This window comes from Agelaius phoeniceus, chromosome 4 (genome assembly GCF_051311805.1).
Source record: "Agelaius phoeniceus isolate bAgePho1 chromosome 4, bAgePho1.hap1, whole genome shotgun sequence".
Classification (NCBI taxonomy): Eukaryota; Metazoa; Chordata; class Aves; order Passeriformes; family Icteridae; genus Agelaius; species Agelaius phoeniceus.
Window position 1 is genome coordinate 68,013,449 of NC_135268.1, and position 21,142 is coordinate 68,034,590.

A 21,142-nucleotide genomic window follows, 5' to 3' on the forward strand; every position below is an offset into this window, starting at 1 on the left:
AGCATTTAAAGATGCAGATAACCAATTAATGAAATTTTCATAAGTCCCAAAGAAGATCATATCTCTAAGTCCTATATACATTTTAATGACATTTTAAGCACCTAAATTGTGTTTGAATTTGATTTTAAGTCTTGTGAGGGTCCATGAAATCAAAGTCCATTTAAAAACAGTGTCCACATGTGCAAGTAGCACAGACCAATATTAGCAAATTAATAAAATGAAACAGTTTGTAAGAAGGATCTGGCTGTCACACACCTCAGGAGGCTTTTTTGCTGGTATAGTTCTACTCATGCTTGCCAAAGATCACCTCCTACTCACTTTCATTCCAAAATTCAGTTTGTGTGGGAATCCAAGACCAGTCAGTAAATACAAAAAAAAAAATCATTATTAAATGGGAATAATCAGGGAATTTGATTCAAAAGTTGACAACTGAGCTAAAATGTTGATGTAGCCTCACCCTGTGATTCTTAGAAACATAACAACCTAAGAAGTGTAAAAGTAATGGAATTTTGCCCTGAAAAAATAGAGCATATTGATGTCCTTATGTGAAAATTTAGTACTAGTAAGCAGATTTGGTCATCTGAAAAGTATGAAAGGATTGTTTTGGAGTAGCTCACTGAAAACCTGGACAGAAACTGTTAAAACTAACCTTGGAAGAGATATATTTGATTTATGGAAGTCTAGCCAGCTTAACAAAACAAAATACTTAGCACCTGTCCAGTCTGAAAATATTGCTGTATTCTGGGATTATTTGAGTAAGCACTCTCCATTTCTAGGCCAAGTTTATGAGAGAAAGCAATAATTTTCCATCTACTGCACTGCTCTCACACTTTAATGAATTTTCCATATTATGAGAAAATGGAAGAAGAAATGCATCATTTCAATGTTATTAAGTATATCAGTAAAACAAAATTAAACTTTCATGCAATAAGATGAAAGGAGATTAATATTTCAAAGAAAAAAAATGATTGAGAGCTTCATTCATTCTTTTGACTAAATTAATTTTGTGACTCTTACACATTCCAGAGGAATATCATGGGCATATGAGAGGTGCTCTGTAACTGGATATTTCTAACTTAAATATTTTATTTTTTCCAAAATATGAGATGTTGTGCCTGTATATGCAAAAAAAACCCCCAAAAACAAACAAACCATAGCAAACAGTTCTTTTGGCAACTGCATATGAGCAGCATTTCCTAAGCTATAGAGATCTCCTCCCTTCTTGTGCTTTGGTAAGGCTGACATACTTAAATAATAAACACACATGAGCAATACTCAAGAGGGGTCAGCAAAAGGATGCTGGAAAAGAAGGAAAGTTCATTGTTACCACAATGGCCTTTTCATGCTCTGAAATATTACATCAGAGTTAAAAATGCAGGATGTAAACAACAGCTATTGAAAACACCCAAATGAACTGAATAGGGTCAGATGCTAGTAACTCAATATAAAAATCTATAAGACAATAAAAAATACTTCTTTTTATCTGAATTTTATGTACTTATGTGTGCTCTTTTTTTTTTTTTTTTATTTTCTAGGACTCCAGTAATGAGGTAACTACAATAAGTTTCCAGGCTTTTCTTGGCATGTTCCCAAATGAAGAGATGTCTTAATCCACATCCTTTCCCTACCTTTATGTTTGAGTGAAAACGAGAGCCTTCAGGACTTGTACCAAACACTGTGGATGGCTCAAGAGAGTATTTTTTCACTCTAGAAAATGAAGCTCCTTCTAGAGATTTTCCATATGTCACTACCAAAAGGATTTGTGATATCCTAATATGCCTGATCACACTCTTCTAGTCTGATGGATAAATTGAAGGAGGTAGGTTTATAGAACTATACCATTCTCCTTTTCTTTCAGTACTGTGTATGCAGATACCTTGGCTGCCTTTTTAGTATGTCTGTGCTAATAATGCATATTCATGTACATTGTTAGTATAGCTTGGTAGATAATTGACAGGGTCCAAACCTAAAATTCCACATTACTCTGCCTTAAAAAGTACTTTGAAAAAATATATCTGTAGTTTTGATTTAAAACTAGTGAGAATACTCACAGTTTAATTAGCTAATTTTATAAGATTTCCTAGAAATTTTTCTCATGGGGTCTCTTTCCCTCCAGTTTTAAATCTGTGAGGGCTTTCAGACTTGGGGGCAAGATTAAGATATTTTTAACCACAGCTGTTTGATTTCTTTGTGTTGCCTCTGCTGCTATGCAGAAAAGAGGATCTCTAGACATCATGGAAATAGAAGGTCACTTAAAAAGAAAGAAGTTTCCTAGTATGCTGATCTATATACTTGTTATCTTGGAAGCTACTTAAAAATTTAAAATTTTAAAGAGAAAATATAATTTTTTTTATTCTTTTACCACAGGCTTTTATTGTAATTTCTCTAGAGAAATCCTGTCTCCCTTTATTGAATACTAACAGGTGGGACATATTCTATATTCTCCAGTTTGATCTCTGAAGCCTCTGTCTTGGATTTCTCTTGAGGAATGGGAAGACTGGGAAGTGAAATGAACATGTCTACAGATCCTGGAAACATCTACCTATGGAGTTTTAATTTTATTTTTTGATAAAAGATCCTTATCCTCTCAGAAAGGTATGAAGTTTATGAACAGCTGTTAAAAAGCAAAGGGTGGATTTGGAAATCTGTTTCATTAAAGGCTGATAGAAGCTGATAAATATCCTAAATGCTCTCAATGGCTCCAGAATGGCAGTACCACAGTGGGTTTTAGTGAAAAATCACACATGTGGCATATGGAAATTCTCTGTAGAAAAATACATTAATCTTTGACATTTTGGGCATGAATGACTTGGTGTCTGCCAAGATATTTGCTACAATGGATTAAAAATACTAGGTCTGAATGGATCTTAAAGGTCAGTTCAGAAAGAATTTACAATGTACCTGAAGGAAACATGAACAAGGAAAAAACCCTTTCCACCAGAAAGGCTGTAAAGACATGATGTGTCTGCTTTGTGTGTTGAGTGCCTAAGATAACAACAGACAGGAACCTGAAGCAGTGAGGAGTAGGGATGGACCAGCTTCACTCAGGCCATGGTGAATCCCAGCACAGGAAAGATCTCTCATGTTAATCAAAGCTGAAGCTGATAAACTACAGAAAATGGGATTTGGAATTCCTCAGTTTTGTGCAGATTATCCTAACTGATACAGTTCTGGAAATCTTACAGAGACCATGGAGGCTTTTGAGCTTACAAAAAAGATAAGGGATGCTTATATAACAGAGCCATTCTTATTACCAAAAGGCTTCAACTCCTGTTCTTTTTCATTTTCTCTCCCAACATCCAACAAATTTTTCTGGCACATCCCAGACATTGTTCCTGCTGCAGGTGAGAACTTTAACTCAAAATTCCTTCATTCCTTCAAAATGCTATACATTTGGTAATAGCCACCTCTTTCACTGAGTTTTTCTGAAGTAGAAACTTTCTGAAGTTTGTTTTCCATGTGCACAGATTAGACTCAATCTCGTATTTCATTATTTTAGGAGGCAGTCAGATGCCATGACAACAGGTAGTGCCTTGAGCTGGACAGAAAATTAGTCAATAGCTGTGAGAGGTGACTAAAAGATCAGACAAGAGGTAGGCATATTTTAATTATTTTGTAAGATCTATCCATCTGCTCTTTTCTGTACTGCCTAATACCAATTGTCATATCCTTATTCTGGACTATGACAGTGCAATCCACACTCTGAAAGATGAGGATGAGCAGAAGCCTGAACCACTCTGGCTCCTGTATTTGCATCCTGTCTCCCCAGAAAGCAGGGCCTAGGGAGGGTTCATCAATCCAGGTCTCACCTCAGGTCTTACTCAAGGTAGGAAAATGAAAAGGATGCACATCTGAGCCAGAGAACCAGGAAAGACTTTGCAGTTTGGGTGGAAGCACTATAGACTGCCTCCAATTTTGACTGCTTTTTGCTTGATAGATGAAAAAAATGAGGTTTTTTTTTCTTTTCTTTCTTCTTTGTGGTTGTTGGGGTTTTTTTTCTTCTTGCTTTGTTTGAAAGGGTGTGACAGAACAGCAGAAGGGCTGCCTCTGCTTTTCCTGGCTGTGGCAGCTTGGGTCAGGTGGACTGTGGGGAGGAACAGGAGGAGATTACAGTGTCTGCACACACATGGAAAGACTCCTGACAAAGCACATGTCTTGCCTGTTGCAAAGGAGCAGATCCAGGGCCAAGCCCCAGAGGTCAAGGAGAGGATACATTCCTAGAGACCCAGAGGGAGACTCTGAAGGTTGCTGCAACCCAGGAAGCAGTGCAAGCTGCTGGGCTCCAGAGCATCTGGAAGGAGAGCTCATTCTGAAAGGAAATGGAATGCAGGGGGAAGATTTGTTTTCCCAACTTTTGTTTATTGCATCATAAGACCTGCATTTGGTGTATTTATTAATGGGATGTCTGTGCTGTAACAAAACATCAAAGTTAGAATTACTTTAGTGGTTTGGGGGTGTTCATTCTGCAGATAAAATTGGTCCTACCTCAAGGTTCAGACCTCCTCAGAGTCCCATCAAAACCCCATCACGGCAAAAGTTTTTATATTTGCTTTCTGGGACTGAGGGCCTCTCTTCCTAATTCAGAAAAGACTAAAGAAACATTAGTAAATTACGGCTGGTGTAATTTATTTGGCCAGTCCTGCTGGTAGAAGGAGACAAATAGCTGTTATAATGGACTAGACACCATGGAAAAATAAGCTTGGTGTTTAATCTCTTGAAGCTGATCTAATTAGTGATGACAATTTGTCTTAGCTAGTACAAGAGATTTAAGAGCTGTGTGTAATGCTGGTTTTGTTTCCTTCAATTTTTGACTGCTTTTCTATCTCTAGATGCTGAATTCAAACATTTCAGTTTTCCTAAAAAGCATTTATCATATAATACACACTGTAAACAACATATATTTTCTATTCTATTTAAAATGTAATTTATCAATAAAATATGTGGTTCAAAATTCCAAACTCAAGGATATGTGGGGTCCCATACAGTTAACCAAGTTCTCTGCTGTCCTATATATCCTCAAGCTATCCTAGTGCAATCCAGGAAGATAAATGCATAAACTATAGGACCAAACCATCAACAAAAAATATGATCCCCCTGTAAACTGAGCATAAAGAATTATGCTTTTTTTTTACCCTCTTGATTTCCTGTTTTGGTATAATTTTAGTGTCACTGAACGTGACTTGAAATCCAAATATCAAATACTTTGTACAAGCAAACCTAAATCCTGTCTGCATCACCTTTATAGAGCAAATCTTAACCATACTTTGCTTTGGTTATATCTGTTGGATTACATTATCTAGCTGAGGAGCTAATGGATTGGGGTAAGAGATTAATGGTTGGCAACAAGTATAACTCCAAGGGCCTGATTTGCTGTATGTGATGGGACTTTCTTGATATATTCAACCAAGAAGGTGTGCAAAGAATTTGATACTGTGAAATGATGGGATTCCTGTGATAATAATCTGAGATTTGTGATGTAATGTGCATATAACATAACATTACCTTCAGAAATCACTATGAATTTTGGAGAAGATTTTACAAACTATTGTTTTGAGAAATATATTATATTATTTTATTTTATTTTATTTTATTTTATTTTATTTTATTTTATTTTATTTTATTATTGTGGGGAAAAGCCATGCACTGCTTTTACCATTGCAAACATTTGTAAAAGTAGCACCTCATAATAAGAATCAGGAAAGATCTACTTGCCTGCAGATGCAATGAAATGACTGCTTGTATTTATATCAGTTCTTATAAGACTGGGATAATTATTAAAGGAAAAATATCTGTATTTTTTCTGGGGATGATCAAAGTCTTCCAAATAGTGAACATGAAAATGAGGAGATGTGACAGAAAAGAAATATGCTAAACAGAGTATTGGTAACTATCAAAGTCTGGTTGAAAGAAATCATAGAGAAAGAATTCAGGACTTTGGGAAAAGGCAGAGGATCCACACTTGAAAAAGGTAAAAGCCTTTTCTTTATATCATAACTACAGAGTGCTATAAACATATTGCACTTGATGAAACAGGGTGCTGTTGGCAAATTTCTGACAATATTTACTCTGGAGTGGCCAACAAGGCAAACAAGGACTCGGTACTGGCAGGTGATGTAGGGGGTGGGAAGAGCCATGGATGCACCTTGGGAGGTGCAGACTGCCAAGGAGGAAGAGTCCAGCATGGAATGTGGTGTGGCACTGGAGCTGGTTACCCAGGGAGCTGGTGGCAACCTCCACCCTTGGTGCTTTCCATGAGCTGCAAAGCCCTGACCCAGCCAGACACAGGCTCAGCTGGCCTGCCCCACTTAGGTGACAGCTCTGCTTTGCATAAGAGCCTGCACAACAGATCCCAGAGGTCCCTACCAACAGGTGTTTCTACAGTTCTAGAAAAGAAATTGATCTATATTATTGAATATGTGTTGAATGGAATTCAATGCATATTCAATAATATAAAATATTCACAAAATATTTAGGAATCAATTCACTCCTTACGGAGTATTGGGCCTGATGTTTAGCTGAGTAAATCAATGCTTTTAGTTTTCTGGTTTTGATTCTTCTCGCTTTTTCTATTTCAGCAATTCTAGAGAAAGTTAGGAATATGAAAAGTGTTGTATAGGGCTATTACTGCACATATAGAACACTAAATGTGAGGGCTGGGAAAGAAAAGTGTGAAGAAGATTGCTGAAGTCCTTCCCCAGTTCTGTGCTAGTTTACCCTTAGTTTTAATGGAAACTGTAACATTTTAATGTATTTTCCCCTTTTTTCTAATCATCCATTTTATTCATAATTATGAAATGTTGTCCAAACAACTCCTAGAACAGTTCCTTAGAATCCATAACTAATAATATATCAGCAAACTGCACTGTCACTTTGAAGGACAGCTTAGGACAAGAAGTGAAGAATAATATCTTTCCTTAATTGAATCTGTAAAGGGAATTCATTGTGGTTAATTAAAATGTGGTCTGGGCAATGACTTTTCTGTTGACAAAAGGAATTACAATATGAGCTTTACATCTTTTAAAAGAATAGGTCAGATGCAGATTATGTTCACATTGACATAATTGTAGAGCATTTCTATTGATGCTAATTCATATTTATACCAGTGCTTCAGGATTAAAAATCCATTCAAGCACTTCTAGCAATACAGTGTGTCCTAGAATGGTGCTTGACACTGATTTAGTTTTAGGAGCAAAAGAAGTAAATGAGCAGCAAAGCTTCCTGAGATATAAATTGATATCAATTTATCCCAAATTTGCAGTTAAGGCAGAATACAATGGAGAAAACTTAAACTTATCATCTTGTTGTAAAGTACATTTTTCATGGTAATAATTGATAAATAAAATTCACACTCAGGCAATTAGAATAATTAATAATGCAGAGATTTGAAACAGCAGTAAAAATTGCAAGAAATCATAACCCATCATTTAACCAGATGCTTTCTTCAGTTTCAAAACAGCAAACTCTTTTTTTTTTTTTAATATAATTTCACTTTCTTCAGTTCTGGCAAAATACTGATTTAGAAAATATTTGTTCTTACAGTTTGTGTTCCCCTGAGTTTTGTTGAGAACCAAAGGGCAAATAGAACATTTTATTTCGTTCAATATTTCTGGGGAAGAGCAAGTTTTTGGTTGTAGACAAGTGATATTGGCCTGTGGTAAGAAGCAATAATGTCTTACATTTAATAGTCTTGCTTCTTCTGCTCTGCAATACTTTTAATACTTTTTGTGCTCTTGGGTATGTATGCCCTGAAAGCTGCTTCTTTCCTGTTAGAGTTGGTAATTCTTTTGAAAGTTTCTTTCTGTGCATTGGGGCATATGTATAGACAAGTAAAAAACCCATTTCTATATGCAGTACAATGTATCTATGAAAACCTCCCAGCCCAAAGGGTTTACATGAGGATGGCTGGCAGCATAATGATAGGAGGATTGTTAATTAAGAACATCCATTTGATATGAATTGGTTTCACACCATTTATAAAAGATTGAAATAAACCAGCCTGGTTACTTTTTGTGAGGAGGTCACAAAAGACTTGAGGTTTCCCATAATAAACTTGTGCTTTGGCATGCATTTAGTTCTCTACACTCATATTTGTGCTTCAGCCAGAGACCCTCCACAAGCACATCATCACCTCTATGGAAGCTGCTGTCATAGAACAATGTGCATACGAAGGGGTTTTCCCCGGAACCCAAAGAAACACAAGTGTGTTTTATCACCCTGTTTGTGAATGCAAATATACCACTTCTCAGTCAATTAATTCTCTCCATATTCTCCATGCTCATTTAACTTCAGTATGTTGAGTATTGGTTTGTTCTACTTCAGGGAATTCTGCACTGTCACAGTCATATTTTCTGGAAAAATCCCTTTGCCCAGGATTCTTCTCCTGGAAAGCTGAGAAGCCTCAGAGAAAAAAAGAAAACAATAATTATCTGATTTGCTTCTCCTGTGTTTGCTCCTTTGGAATGTGTTTGGAGATTGTTTACCAACAGGTGGTTGTTTCATTGGTTTCATGTGAATTGTTTTGACCAATCAGTGCCAAGCTGTGTTGAGACTCTGGAAAGAGTCTCGAGTTTTCATTATTATATTTTTAGCCTTCTGTAAGTATCCTTTCTGTATTCTTTAGTATAGTTTAGTATAGTATTCTCTAATATAATATAGTATAATAAAATAATAAATTAGCCTTCTAAGAACATGGAGTCAGATTCATCATTCCTTCCTGCCACGGGGCACCCTGCAAATACAATACTGCACTGAATTCCATTCTGTGGGGTAGAGAATCCCTATCATCAGCCCTACATCCTCTTCCTTTACAAACCTTAGTTTTACAATTACATTCTCTTTATTAGGAAAGATAAATCTCATATGTGGAGAGAACCTTTGAAATTATTAGACAGGTGAGAATTTCTTGCCACTACCTGAAGCATTGAAGTGATATCAGAAAGAAATTTTCTTCAAAATATAAGATCATAGGATAGTTCAGGTTACAAGGGACTTCAGGAGGTGTCTCATCCAATCTCCTGCTCAAAGCAGGGTCAGCTTTGAGACTCGATCAGGCTGCTCATGGCTTTGTCCTGTCCCACCTTAAAGCCCCCAAGGAGGGAGACTGCCCTGCATCCTTGGGCCAACTGCTCCACCACTTGACCGCTTGATGTTACAATGGTGAAAACATTTTTCCTTACATCCAGTTTGAACCTCTCTTGCCTCAATATATGCCAATTGTCCCTTAGCCTCCCAATGTCCACCACTGTGAAGCATCCAGGCAGCAACTGACAGTACAAGAGGACACAGCCTTAGGCTGTGAAAAGGGAAATTTAGGTTGAATGTTAGGAAAAAGTTTTTACTGAAAGAGTGATAAAGTACTGGAATTGTCTACCCAGTGAGATGGTGGAGTCACCATCCCTGGAAGTTTTTAAAAAAAGATTGGATGTGGCACTCACTAAATGTTTTAGTTGAGGTGTTAGGACATGGGTTGGATTCAATGATCTTAAAGGTCTCTTCCAGTGATTCTGTGATCGTGATGACCTCCTTAGAGGCACTGGGAGGCTACTATCAGGCTGCCTTGATCACCTCTTCTCCAGGCTGAATAAAATTTCCTGTGAGCTGACTCGAGTTTATCAATATCTGTCTTGTCTGGAGGTTAGGTGAGGTCACAAAACAGGATAAAACACTCTAGATGAGGTCTCATGCAACACTGCAAATGCTTGCAGTCTCTACTATAAGATATTCTAATGCCCTTGAATGACATAACCTATTATATACAAGCTGTCATTAAATTGGAAATTCCTAGTTTTTCTTAGTGTCATTAGATCCTATTCATAACCAAGCTAAGGAATGAAGACAGAATTATACATGTAAGCAGAAGGTTTTACTGATTTTCCTATACAATTTCCATGGCAGAAGGTAAATTATTACACCTTGGTCCCAAAAATATGGTACCACTCTGACAGTGGATACAACTCCTCATTCCAATGCCACCCTTATTCTGCACTGACTCCTCACAAGTCTTGGGGTGGGAAAAAGATACTGTGCTGTGGTGGCAATTAATGGATCTTTTACTGAACTAGACCTGTGTGCAAACTGTGATGTATAGATGAGTTCCCAGAAAAGACCAATTCATTTTATTCAGTACCCCATTATTCATATGAATTAAAGATGTAACCCTAATAACTCCACAGCTATCATTCAGTAGAGTTAAGATCTTTGAAAAAAAAATACGAGATAAATCATCAAAACTGACTGTGAAGCAGGACATACTATAAGAAAGAGTGGCATTGATGGTGGTTACTTTAGAAATATAATTTGGTGGCCTTCTACAATATTGCTACAGAGATAAAACACTGACATTTCTACAAGTCAAAGAAAGCATCAAATTGGTCTTAGAAGGTCAACACCTTGAAAAGTAGCTTTGTAAGGTTTAAATATTTTTCCAGTGGAAATTCAACAGCAAACAAGAAGTGCAAATGTTAATGGCACAAGCTCATTTCGCTTTAGAAATGAATTGAAAGATAATAGGATTGGACTTGCTGGAAGATGTAATCCACATTTTTCACAAAATGAGAATTAATTTTTATTATTTTGATTATGCTGCTGTAGTTTTGCCCTGTTCTCCATAGCCAGTTTTCAGTTCTCTTAAACCTTTGCATTTACAGCTCCTATTTAATGCTTTCTTTTGTAAAAGCTCCCAAACACCACAATTTCTCCATCATAAAACATTCTGCTGCTTGCCACTCTGCTCCTGAGGTTTTACAACTTAGAGCTCAGAGGGTTTTGACTGAATGCAAACCTTTGGCATTGCTGAGTGTCCATAATTATATGTGTCTCCATGGTAACCACAGGAGAGAAAGTATAGCTGTATAATCCTTCTTAAGTAATACACTGTTATGTTTTTCTTGGTAGACAAAGAGATTCTAGCTAGTCATAAGCATGTTAAGCAGTCTGTGAATATCAAAGTTGCACATATATTCCTTATCAGCAGAATGGAAATTGTTTTAGCAAAACTGTGAAATGTGTGTTGATACCTTAGGAATATAAGCACAAAATTTTAGGAGCTTCTGTTTTGAGTAAATCTGGGCAAACTAACTTCAGATTAATCATTTTGGTAAATTTTCCTTCCTCCTAATCTCATAGTTTAATAGAAAAGTCATAACTAATCATGGCAATCTGGTTGCTTGCCAGAAAAGGGGCTAAATTATTCCCTGACTAATCAAAATGGAATTTACATTCTTTTAATGTGCTATATTCCTGTGTGATAGCCTGAACTTGCTCATTTAAATGTTTCAGTACAGTGTAAATGATTCCAGAGCCAACATGAAATTGATGATACTGCTTTATTTTTAAGTAGTTTTTTTTTTTGTTTCTCATTTCTTTAATTATTTTTGGTTAAAAAAAATACAGACTATTTTGGACAACGTAATGACTGACATTTAAAAACCAAAAGTATCTAAACACCATTTTTGTTTTATACTTTCCAGCTTTCATCCTCTGAAACTGGGTAAAGACCGCAGGAACTGTAAAACTGTTGTCATATTGACAAGAAACAGCAGAAGTTGCACACTTCTGCAAGCAAAATTTAACCCAAGGCACACTTTGGAACTAATAATAAAATGCTTAAATAAAACAAGTTTTGTATGACTAATCCCTCCAGCATTCAGGGTCTGTAGAGGTACCTATGTGGATAGAAAATAGGTGTACCAGAAGAGACACAAACTTGAAGAAAAATAGATATTTTGTTGAAAAAGAAAAGAACACATTTATGATACAGGCAATTTTTTTCTAAAGGGAAACTCTTTTTCCAGTTTTCCATGAGTTCTCAGCATATTCCTAATGGAACATAAAAACTGAAGAAGGAATGCAAGCATAGGTTATGATCCCACAGCATTTTTTTCTCCTACTGCTGGCCCACAGAAATTTTTCATCTGTGGTTCCCAGCCATGAAAGTAATCCATTGAGTGGAAATTTTCTTTTTTTCTGTTCTTTGTTTTCCTTCCCATCTATGAGACACATTTGGTGTTTTGATGTCCTTCACAATGTCAGAGACTGATTATGCTTAGCACAGTTTCTATTTAAAAAAATAGGACAGTGAGTCTTCAAGTTAGGATTTTCTGACAACATTACTCTGCATGTTTTTTTCTTCTTTTTTTTCCTCTCTTCACTCAGCCTTAGGGGGTGGGGGGTAGGGAGACAAGATAATTAAATAAATTAACAGTATTTTCCCCAATGATTTCATTATGAATTCAACAAGGATAAGAATGAGGCTCTAGGTCCTGAAGAACTTAATCATGAGAAATCTGTCATACTAAAACTCTCATTGTAAACAGGGAAAGGTCCAGTGCCAAGTTCTGCAGCCTGCAAGTATTGTCCCATTCCTGGGTACATTCACAACACGTAGTCATGGAACCAGAATAATCTAGGCTGTGATGTGCCTTTTGCCAGCAATTTATCTTTGGAAGGAAGAGGCTATTTTGATAAATTAAATATTGCTGTGCCAGACGCAGAGCTAGTTGCTTTGTTCTCATTTTGTGTTGTCCTGGCAGTGCCACAGTAGGTTTCAGTATGTGAACTTCACTGGCTCAGTAATTGTGATGACAGACAACAAAACCTACTGAAGTTTAAGGCTATTTAATAATAAATAGCAAGCCTTGAGTAGTTTTAACAATACACTTAGCAATATACTTTCAAATTTGTGGGAAATTTGTGCAGTTCTAGCAGGCTGCATGGGCTGGATGTCATTAAATTAAAATCTCTAAGAAACCTGTGGATCTGGAATTCTGTGCGTAGGAGGGAGTGAGCTGGATGTAATTCAAGTATCATTCTTCAACAAATACTCAAAGAACGTGTACAAAAGTATCTATGAAGGCTCTGTGCTCTTTTTCTTAGTGGAGTCTAGCTCCTGGAAGAGAAATCAAGTATGGAAAACACACCATTAACATAGGATGGAGGAAGAGACCTTGGGAATAAAGGGCATGTCCATGCCCAGATGCCTTAACCTGCTACAGGATTCCCACATCTACCCAGACACAGAAGAATTGTGGCTATGGGTGCTGTAGCCATCTATGCTGAAACTTGCAATAGATTCCATGTTTTCAGCAGAATAATTGATAGAAATTCCATCCAGACATCCCAGTTTATTCACCTCCTGGCTTGGATTTACCACGGGGTGGGAGGGAAGTTTCCAGTTAAAGTGCCACAAAGCTCAGACATGTTTGGTGGACAAGAGTGTGTCACTAGAGCTGTGTGGTGTGTGCTTAACCTGTGATGCCCTGGGAGCTGCATCTGGAAAATAACTGGGTTTGTTTGGGTCTTTTCCCATATGCTGCACCATCATGTTAGAGATCTGGGGAAGTACTTAAGTGACATTCCTCACAATTTCTAAAGAAAACTCTATGAAATATTATTTTCATGGTTCACTGTAAGATTTACAATTGCTGATTAGCCATAATAGCATTTGTTAACATTACAGGTTTGGCACAAAGCCCTCTGTTTTCCCTTATTTGAAAAGTGGCTGGGAAAGTAAATAAAGATTAAACATTATTTTTTAATTGGGTCACTCTATGATGCTTATTTTTTCATAAACAATTTAAAAGTTTTTAATGATGTAGGTATATGTACTGTACTATAGAGGATGTATGATCTAACTGTAATAATGAGATTTTTATTTGGGGTTTTTTACTCTGAAGACAGCTAAGAAAAATCTCCGAGCTTCCCAAAACCACTCTTTCCAAAGAAACCACAATGTTACAGAGCCCTTTCATCATCCAGCATACAGTACTGTACACACAAAAATATACACTGTACTACTTTAAATTAATTCATATTTGCAGGAGACACAGTCTGTGTGAGTATGTGCAATTATGAAATGTAACTTTTTTTTCCTCTTGACATTTTTAGCTGCCTCACCCCTTTTATTTGAACACATACATATGGTGTGTGAGAGTGAGCAAGCTCTCTGTAAATGTTTGGAAGGAGCATCTGTCAGACAATAAAACTTACAAGAAAACATGTTTCTCATTTAAAGAGTATTCACTAGAACTATTTCAGTGTTGGAATCAGTTCATTTGTATAGCTTGGAGGCATTAATAAGAGCAAAGAACTGCAAAGGCACCAGAAAACTCAAACTGTTACTAAGAATCCAAGGTATTTTTAAAAAGCATTTTGTCTTTTTGGCATCTCTGTCTTCTGATAAGGAATCTGAACCAGCTGACAGACAGGAAACCTCTGCTAGTCCATCCAGAGGGATTGCAAACAAGAAGATGGCACGATTTTTGCAAACCTGGAAAGTCTAAAGATTGCAATAATTGTTGGACCGAAGGGACCCTCTTCAGGCATAAATAGCAAGACTCCTACTGTCTTCTCTTGCAGACCAACTCAGCTGCCAGCAAAAGCAGGTGCTCTCCCCCTACCAGTGCTCCAGAGGAATATTTAGTGAGTATTCAGAGATATTTTTACAAACTAATGTATTACTAGTGATTTACTTAAGATTGTATAGTTTTCTCAAAGGACAAAGACATTTAAAAATAAGTTTTAAGGCTGTTATTTTAAACAATTGGTGGAGTTCAACAGTCTGATGCAATTACTATGTTAATTTAAAAACAAAATTTGCACAACCTATGACAGTAACTGTAAAAAAAAACCTGATTTTTTAAAACTGTGTAGTTTAAACAATCTAAAGGAATTACAATGTTTTGTATTGACATTATGACAGCAAAGTAATTTATATAAATATGAAATCTATTTGACTTTAAATGTTATGCTATAAAACAGCCTTTGTAGAACACAAATTTAAAATAAATCATTTCTTTTGGCAAAGTAACCTGCAATTTAATCTTTAGAAGAATAAATATACCACTAATGTTTTCCACAGAAACAGTTGCTACTCTAATTAAATCAAGATGTGACTCTAATCAGATTTCAAAAGAAAATCAGAAACAGATTTTTCTCTGAGGTAGTACTATGGACAAGGATAAGATATTTTTATTTTCATTTTCATTAGAAACAATTGTCCCAGGTAAAGTTACAGGTTTGTAGTATATACCATGGAAATAACAAATCTGAAAGCATTATAGTAATGTTTTCAGAAGCATAGCAATTTTTAGTGTTCCAGATATCTGCTTTCTCTTTGGCTACAACTTATGCCACATTACATTTTATTAGGTAACTGCTATTAATTTTTGAGTTTAGAGTGACTAATATGGCTAACACTTTTTTTCTTTCTTTTCGTGTGGAAGGGAATGGAAAACCTGATGTTTGTCTACTGGTCCTGTAAAGTGATCTGGACAGTTCTTGTAACAATACTGGGCTATGCCAGCAGCCTGCCGGTGGGGGAGGATGCTCTTTGCACAGCAGAGGAACTTGCTAAGTACAGGATAATCTTCACAGGGAAATGGAGTCAGACTGCTTTCCCTAAGCAGTATCCACTCTACAGGCCCCCAGCACAGTGGTCATCCTTGCTAGGTAAGTGAAGTATGCACAGTACTAAGAGCAGATAAACCTCTTGACCTCTGTGGTCTCTTTTTCCTTAATAGTTATGTAAGATAAGTAATGAAAAAGGGAAAAAAAAAAAAAGCCAAAGTTATTAACAATGAAATGCAGATATTGAAGTATCCACAATGTTCTCAAAAATCTCCAACTGTTTTCAATTGACTTCTGTTTTCAATTGGCTGCAGCTGAAAGAAGCAGTGATAAGCCAAATGTTTTAGTGTTCACTCAATTTTATACACATTTTTTTAACCTCAGAAATAAAACAGAGAAAATGAAGAAATAGGGACATTCTAAATCAGACTTTTATGTCATGCCATGTATTCACTCAAATAGGTGTTACTCATAGTTCTGACTACAGCATGTGGAAAAAAAATGAATATGCCAGCAATGGTGTACGTGATTTTGCTGAAAAGGGTGAAGCATGGGCATTAATGAAAGAAATAGAAGAAGCTGGAGAGAAAATTCAGAGTGTACATGGAATCTTCTCTGCTCCTGCAATTTCCAGTGGTACAGGACAAACCTCAACTGAATTAGAAGCGCATCCAAGACATCCCTTAGTAAGTAAATGTACATAGTCATTTCAAAAGTTTATTTTATGCTACCAACAACCAAAATTAAATATTTGAGTTCTCACTTGTAGAAACAATATCATGAAAAAGAATTACTAAAAAGCATGTCAAATTGCAGGGAGCACTGTACAGCTTCTATGAAATAGAAGAGCAAAATGACATTATTTCAGAAACTTTGAGTGAAAATTACTAAAAGCAGGACTGAAGCATTCCAAAGCAAGTGATGCAATCCTGATGGATCATTTTGTTTCATTAGGTTTCATTCGTTGTACGAATTGTTCCCAGCCCTGACTGGTTTGTGGGCATTGACAGCCTAAATCTCTGTGAAGGAGACCACTGGATGGATGAAGTGTCAGTAGATCTATTCCCATATGATGCTGGAACTGACAGTGGATTCACATTTTCCTCCCCAAACTTTGCCACTATTCCACAGGACACAGTTACAGAGGTAGGTGCATGGACATAGTTTAGCACTTCATACTGAAACGTTTTGAGTCTTCCCTTCAAAAGATAACTCATCTAAAATAGTGAAACTGATTTCAGTATTTGAGAGAGCTGATGCTCTCTATATGTGGATTTATTACACAGCTGATAAACCTACTGCTTTTGTTTACATTCTGAATCTTTGAAATTTATTAGGTAAATGTAAATGGTTTATGAGAATTTGTCTTTACATTTTCTGGAAAAGCTGACAATTTTTGTAGATGATATTTAACAATCCTTAAAGTGCCAGGAAAATGAAAATACCAAAGTCCTGACATCACCAAATGTGAATCTAACCAGGAAAATTCTTAGTAGTGAATACTGCTGTGAGGAGGAGTTTTCAGTTGAAAGCACTGCTGAAACCTGAAACTGCAACATTTGAGGGAAAGGACCTAAAGGAAAGCAGAGAACTTCACTGTGGTGACATGGCTTTCAATCTCTATTGCTTATTTCATCCTCTCTATGCCCCATACTTTGCTTTCGCCATTTAAGAGAGGTGGTAAATGAAGGATTTTGATTCAAATTGTTTGAATACTATAAGTATTCATTTAATCCTTTCTTAAAGGTGAGTTTTTCTAGCAACAAATGCTGTGCTGATGAGTAATGAAGAAAGGAAGAGAGAAGCATTTGGCCTCTAATATCCATATGACAGCTCCTGTAGCACACCTAATATTATTGTTTAATACTCATGTATTCTTCTTGTAATAACATCCAGTTCCTTCTGTCAAAACTTTTCACACATTACTGGACCTCCTACCACAGTCCTGTATCCAGTCAAGTACCCTGCATTAAAAATTCTGGGCTGACCAGCATAGTTATGTGAACTATGTGTTCATAGAAACTGGTTGTATGCAAATTGTGATTTACAAACACGATTTTACAGTTACCTTCTTAGTTTTTTTAATGTTCCCCTTTTTATTTCACAGATTACTTGTTCCTCTCCAAGTCACCCAGCAAACTCATTTTATTATCCCAAACTCAAAATTTTGCCACCAATTGCTCAAGTAACAATGGTGAAAATAAAGAAAACCCAGCTAGGTCTTTCTGCACCTTTTATTAATCTTCCAGCTAAAAGCAATGAAATAATAGACACTGTCTCAGGTAAGTGATTAGTAGATGTTCTCAATTCTGTTATTTCCATTCACTCAGAAGTATGTGAAATCTGGCAGGTGATGTGGATGAAACAGGTGATCAGACAGAATATTCTGCTATCTGCATAGGAATAGTTCCAGACTCACAAATGGGAAATAAAACAAGCCAGTCAACATAAAAGAGAATTCCTGAAAGAATAAGTAGGGGATTGCATATTTCAGCTGTGGTTCAAAGGACTGGGCTATATCCAGAGTAAGAGCTACCCAAGCCTTTGTATCAGTGTAGCTCAGTGAATTTTATAAGAAACAAATGACACTCAATCAGAATCAGCATTCCCAAACTCTTTGCAAGTTTGACGTAAATATTCATCCTTAAGGTTTTACATGACAATGAAGCCAAGAACCACTATTGTTGTCTCTTTCTGGGTCAGAGCTTGGCAGTTATGTGCAATAAAATTTATATAATTCGATTTATTTGGACATATTTTCAATAGAAACCTAAATCCTGAAATAAAAAGAAAGTTCTCTCTCATTTTCATTTTCTCAAAAATATTAGCTAATAATCTTGAATAGATAGGAAGACATGCAAACTACTTACTCAAGTCAATCATAAGGGTGATTTTCAAATCTCTGAATTAAAATACATATATTGTTAGCAAAATATTTGCTCCAAGGGACCAATGTATTCCCAAAAGAGTTGCCATGTTCCAGAAGCTTCTCCAGACTGTCTGGAGATGGCACATCTCTAGCACTCTGCTGGTCACCTTACAACCACTAAAATACAGCTTATTCTCTGCTCAGTTCATGTGTTATTTGTAATTTAATAAATGTACTTATCAATTTATAGTGGTTTAATGTATCCCTATTAGTAAACAATACATATGCAAAGTGGGTGTTACACATCTCATTTACAGTTATATGTTCTTCCCAAAAGATTTGAAAGGAATATTTGGCACTATTCATGATATAAATTTAACACTGCCTTTAAACTATAGTATTTAAAATATAATTTTTAATCACAAATCCCACTTTCTTGTGTATGAACCAGTATATTGAACCAGTTTAAAAACTTATTCAATCAAAAGGGCAGATTTAATTACCAGAGGCCAAGCAGTGTCCCTCATTCCCTCTAGAGACATAAGAATGAGTGATGGCAGCAGAACTGGTGAGTTCCCTGTGATGCCAGAAATTTATACCAGGTGTCACACATTTAGTGTGGCATTAAAGGATGGGCTTGTGCACACCTCTTTTACCCACAAATGCTGTAACAGGCAGTTTGGATGAGACTTCCTGTGACAAGCAGTATTTTAATTTTTATGATTTTTACTTTAGATGGAAGCATACATTATGGATAGCACTTCAGAGTTTCTAACTTCTTTTCTTGCACTTAATGAAAATTATATTGAAATGCTTTCAGCATTAGAAAGCTTCTCCTTATTGGCAAAGGGAAGAATAGTGTACATACCAAAAATTAGCAAGATGATTTAATGATAAAAAATGGGACTTTATTTCTGAAGCAAATTGGAACAAAAGTAAAATGGAGTTTGATATGAACAACTCTAGGAACAATAGCTGCCTGCAAAGAAATATAAATATACCTAAATATACCAGAGAAAAGCTTTAATCTCAGTGTTTTAGTTAGTCAAGAAAAGGAAAATTAGTTATAAAAATTGACAGTAATGTTTTTGTAATTCAATGTTTTGAGTACAATCATGTTAAGCATAATTTTATTTTAAGGAATTCTGTATTTTTATTCAAGACATAATATGCTTCAGAACTGATATAATACGTCAGACAGGCTCTAGACTGCAATAACAGTAACACCAATAAGTTTAGGAGCTGAAACCAGATTTTTTTTAAATTTATGAGACAACACTGATTTGATGGATATCACATGTATTTTGCATCAGAAAGGATGCTGTTTGATGATCATTCCTTAATGCTTTTCCAACTGTGTATTTGACTTAAGTACAACTTGATGTAAAGTGCACTCTTTGCTGTGTGTGTTGCAGAAACACCCCTGGACTGTGAGGTTTCACAATGGTCCTCCTGGGGGCTCTGCAGAGGGGTCTGCAGAGAAACAGGGACCAAGATCAGAACTCGTTTTGTACTTCTTCAGCCTGCCAATAATGGAATGCCTTGTCCAAACCTGGATGAAGAAACAGGATGTGAACCAGAAAATTGTGTCTGAAATAAAGAAAAGATAATAATTAAGATAATTTAAAAGTAGGATAAGTTTAAATCTAAACTACATGTCAATCAATGTTCTTTATCATTTGGATACGCTGCACTATTTTGCTGAAAAGCTGCATTAGAGTGGGTTTGAAAGTTATTATTTAATATCAAGATTTTGGGGGGTTAAATTCCTAAGATTTAGTAGGACGACAGTACTGGATAATTTAAAGAACAAAAACCCCCAAATAAATCCTTCCTCCAAATACACTGTAAGTTCTTGGAGTACCCTCTAGTGGCAGAAAAGAAGCAATTTGGAAAGATCGTACTTCACATTTTTACTTCACAGTAAAAATCTTTCAATCACGAAGTCTAAACTAATAACCTCCTTAAATATTGTAATTTGTTTATCTACACCTATTTATACCTAGAAAATAGTTTTTCCTTCTAAATTATGTTTTTATAATTTATTGGCATTTTTGTCATCTTTCTAACCTTGCTTAATGTGCATTTCCTCAGAAACTACTTACAAAAGTCAGAGTGACCAGATGTTTGCAGTGTGGTTAAGACAATAATGGAACTGAGTAAACTTGTCTTGAGACTTTTGAATATATGAAAATGTCTTTTTATTTTTCTTTCTCAAAGAAGAGAGAAGAGAGAAGAATAACTGCCATGAGGACACTCAGCCAACAAAATTACTAGGAAAAAATCTGAAGTGTGGATAGTAGTAGAAAACATCTGAGCTGAATTAAAAGTGTTAGCTGAGATTCAAAAACTGATTGTTGGTGTGTGTCCCTCATTAGACAACTTTAATCTCAAAGTTAGCACTGTTGAGCATAACATAAATTATATAATTAACCTTATATATGCAGTAAATGTGTCCATGTTTCTTTATATGTGTTTGCTGCTATTTGTGTATATATTACCTAAAATTGAGGTATGCACAACTCTAACAAAACACATGTCAGAAACTGTTCCTGACTGCAAGTTTTAATGCTCAAATAACTTATAAAATGAATGCAACATCTGCCTTATGAAGAGCTGTGACTACCAAGTAGGAAAAGAATTTTGGAATAATACTTATTCAATAAAATAAGTTTTAAGTCAGCTCACAAAACTTTTACAGCACACTGCAATTTTACAAATACACAGCACAGGTATTGAACAGGAGAGTTGATTTGAATAGGTTCCTTCTGGAATATACCAAATACAAGATGATTTCTCTTGTCCTTAAAGGAGCACACTGTATTCTCCATAGGGTTAAACATTTCTCTGTATTTTTTTTTCCAGGAGAGATATCTTGCAAAGATACAAATAAATTTGAAACTTTATCAGACTAAACTTCACTGGTCC

At 35.9% G+C, this 21,142-nt stretch overlaps 1 protein-coding gene across 1 annotated transcript; it reads left to right on the top strand.

The window, feature by feature from the left end:
• Nucleotides 1-13,903: 13,903 nt before the first annotated feature.
• Nucleotides 13,904-20,434, top strand: SPON2 (spondin 2). Its single transcript, XM_054633450.2, has 6 exons — nucleotides 13,904-14,418; nucleotides 15,222-15,447; nucleotides 15,808-16,031; nucleotides 16,300-16,491; nucleotides 17,453-17,627; nucleotides 19,630-20,434. The coding sequence occupies exons 2-6, from the start codon at nucleotides 15,225-15,227 to the stop codon at nucleotides 19,806-19,808; spliced, it is 993 nt and encodes a 330-aa protein (XP_054489425.2). The 5' UTR covers nucleotides 13,904-14,418; nucleotides 15,222-15,224; the 3' UTR covers nucleotides 19,809-20,434.
• The last annotated feature ends 708 nt before the right edge of the window (nucleotides 20,435-21,142 follow it).

Coding starts and splice junctions, on each gene's coding strand:
- SPON2 (XM_054633450.2), top strand. CDS start 15,225: ATGGAAAACCTGATGTTTGTCTACTGGTCCTGTAAAGTGATCTGGACA. Junction 15,448..15,807: donor ACAGTGGTCATCCTTGCTAG/GTAAGTGAAGTA, acceptor TCACTCAAATAG/GTGTTACTCATAGTTCTGAC. Junction 16,492..17,452: donor CACAGGACACAGTTACAGAG/GTAGGTGCATGG, acceptor TTTATTTCACAG/ATTACTTGTTCCTCTCCAAG.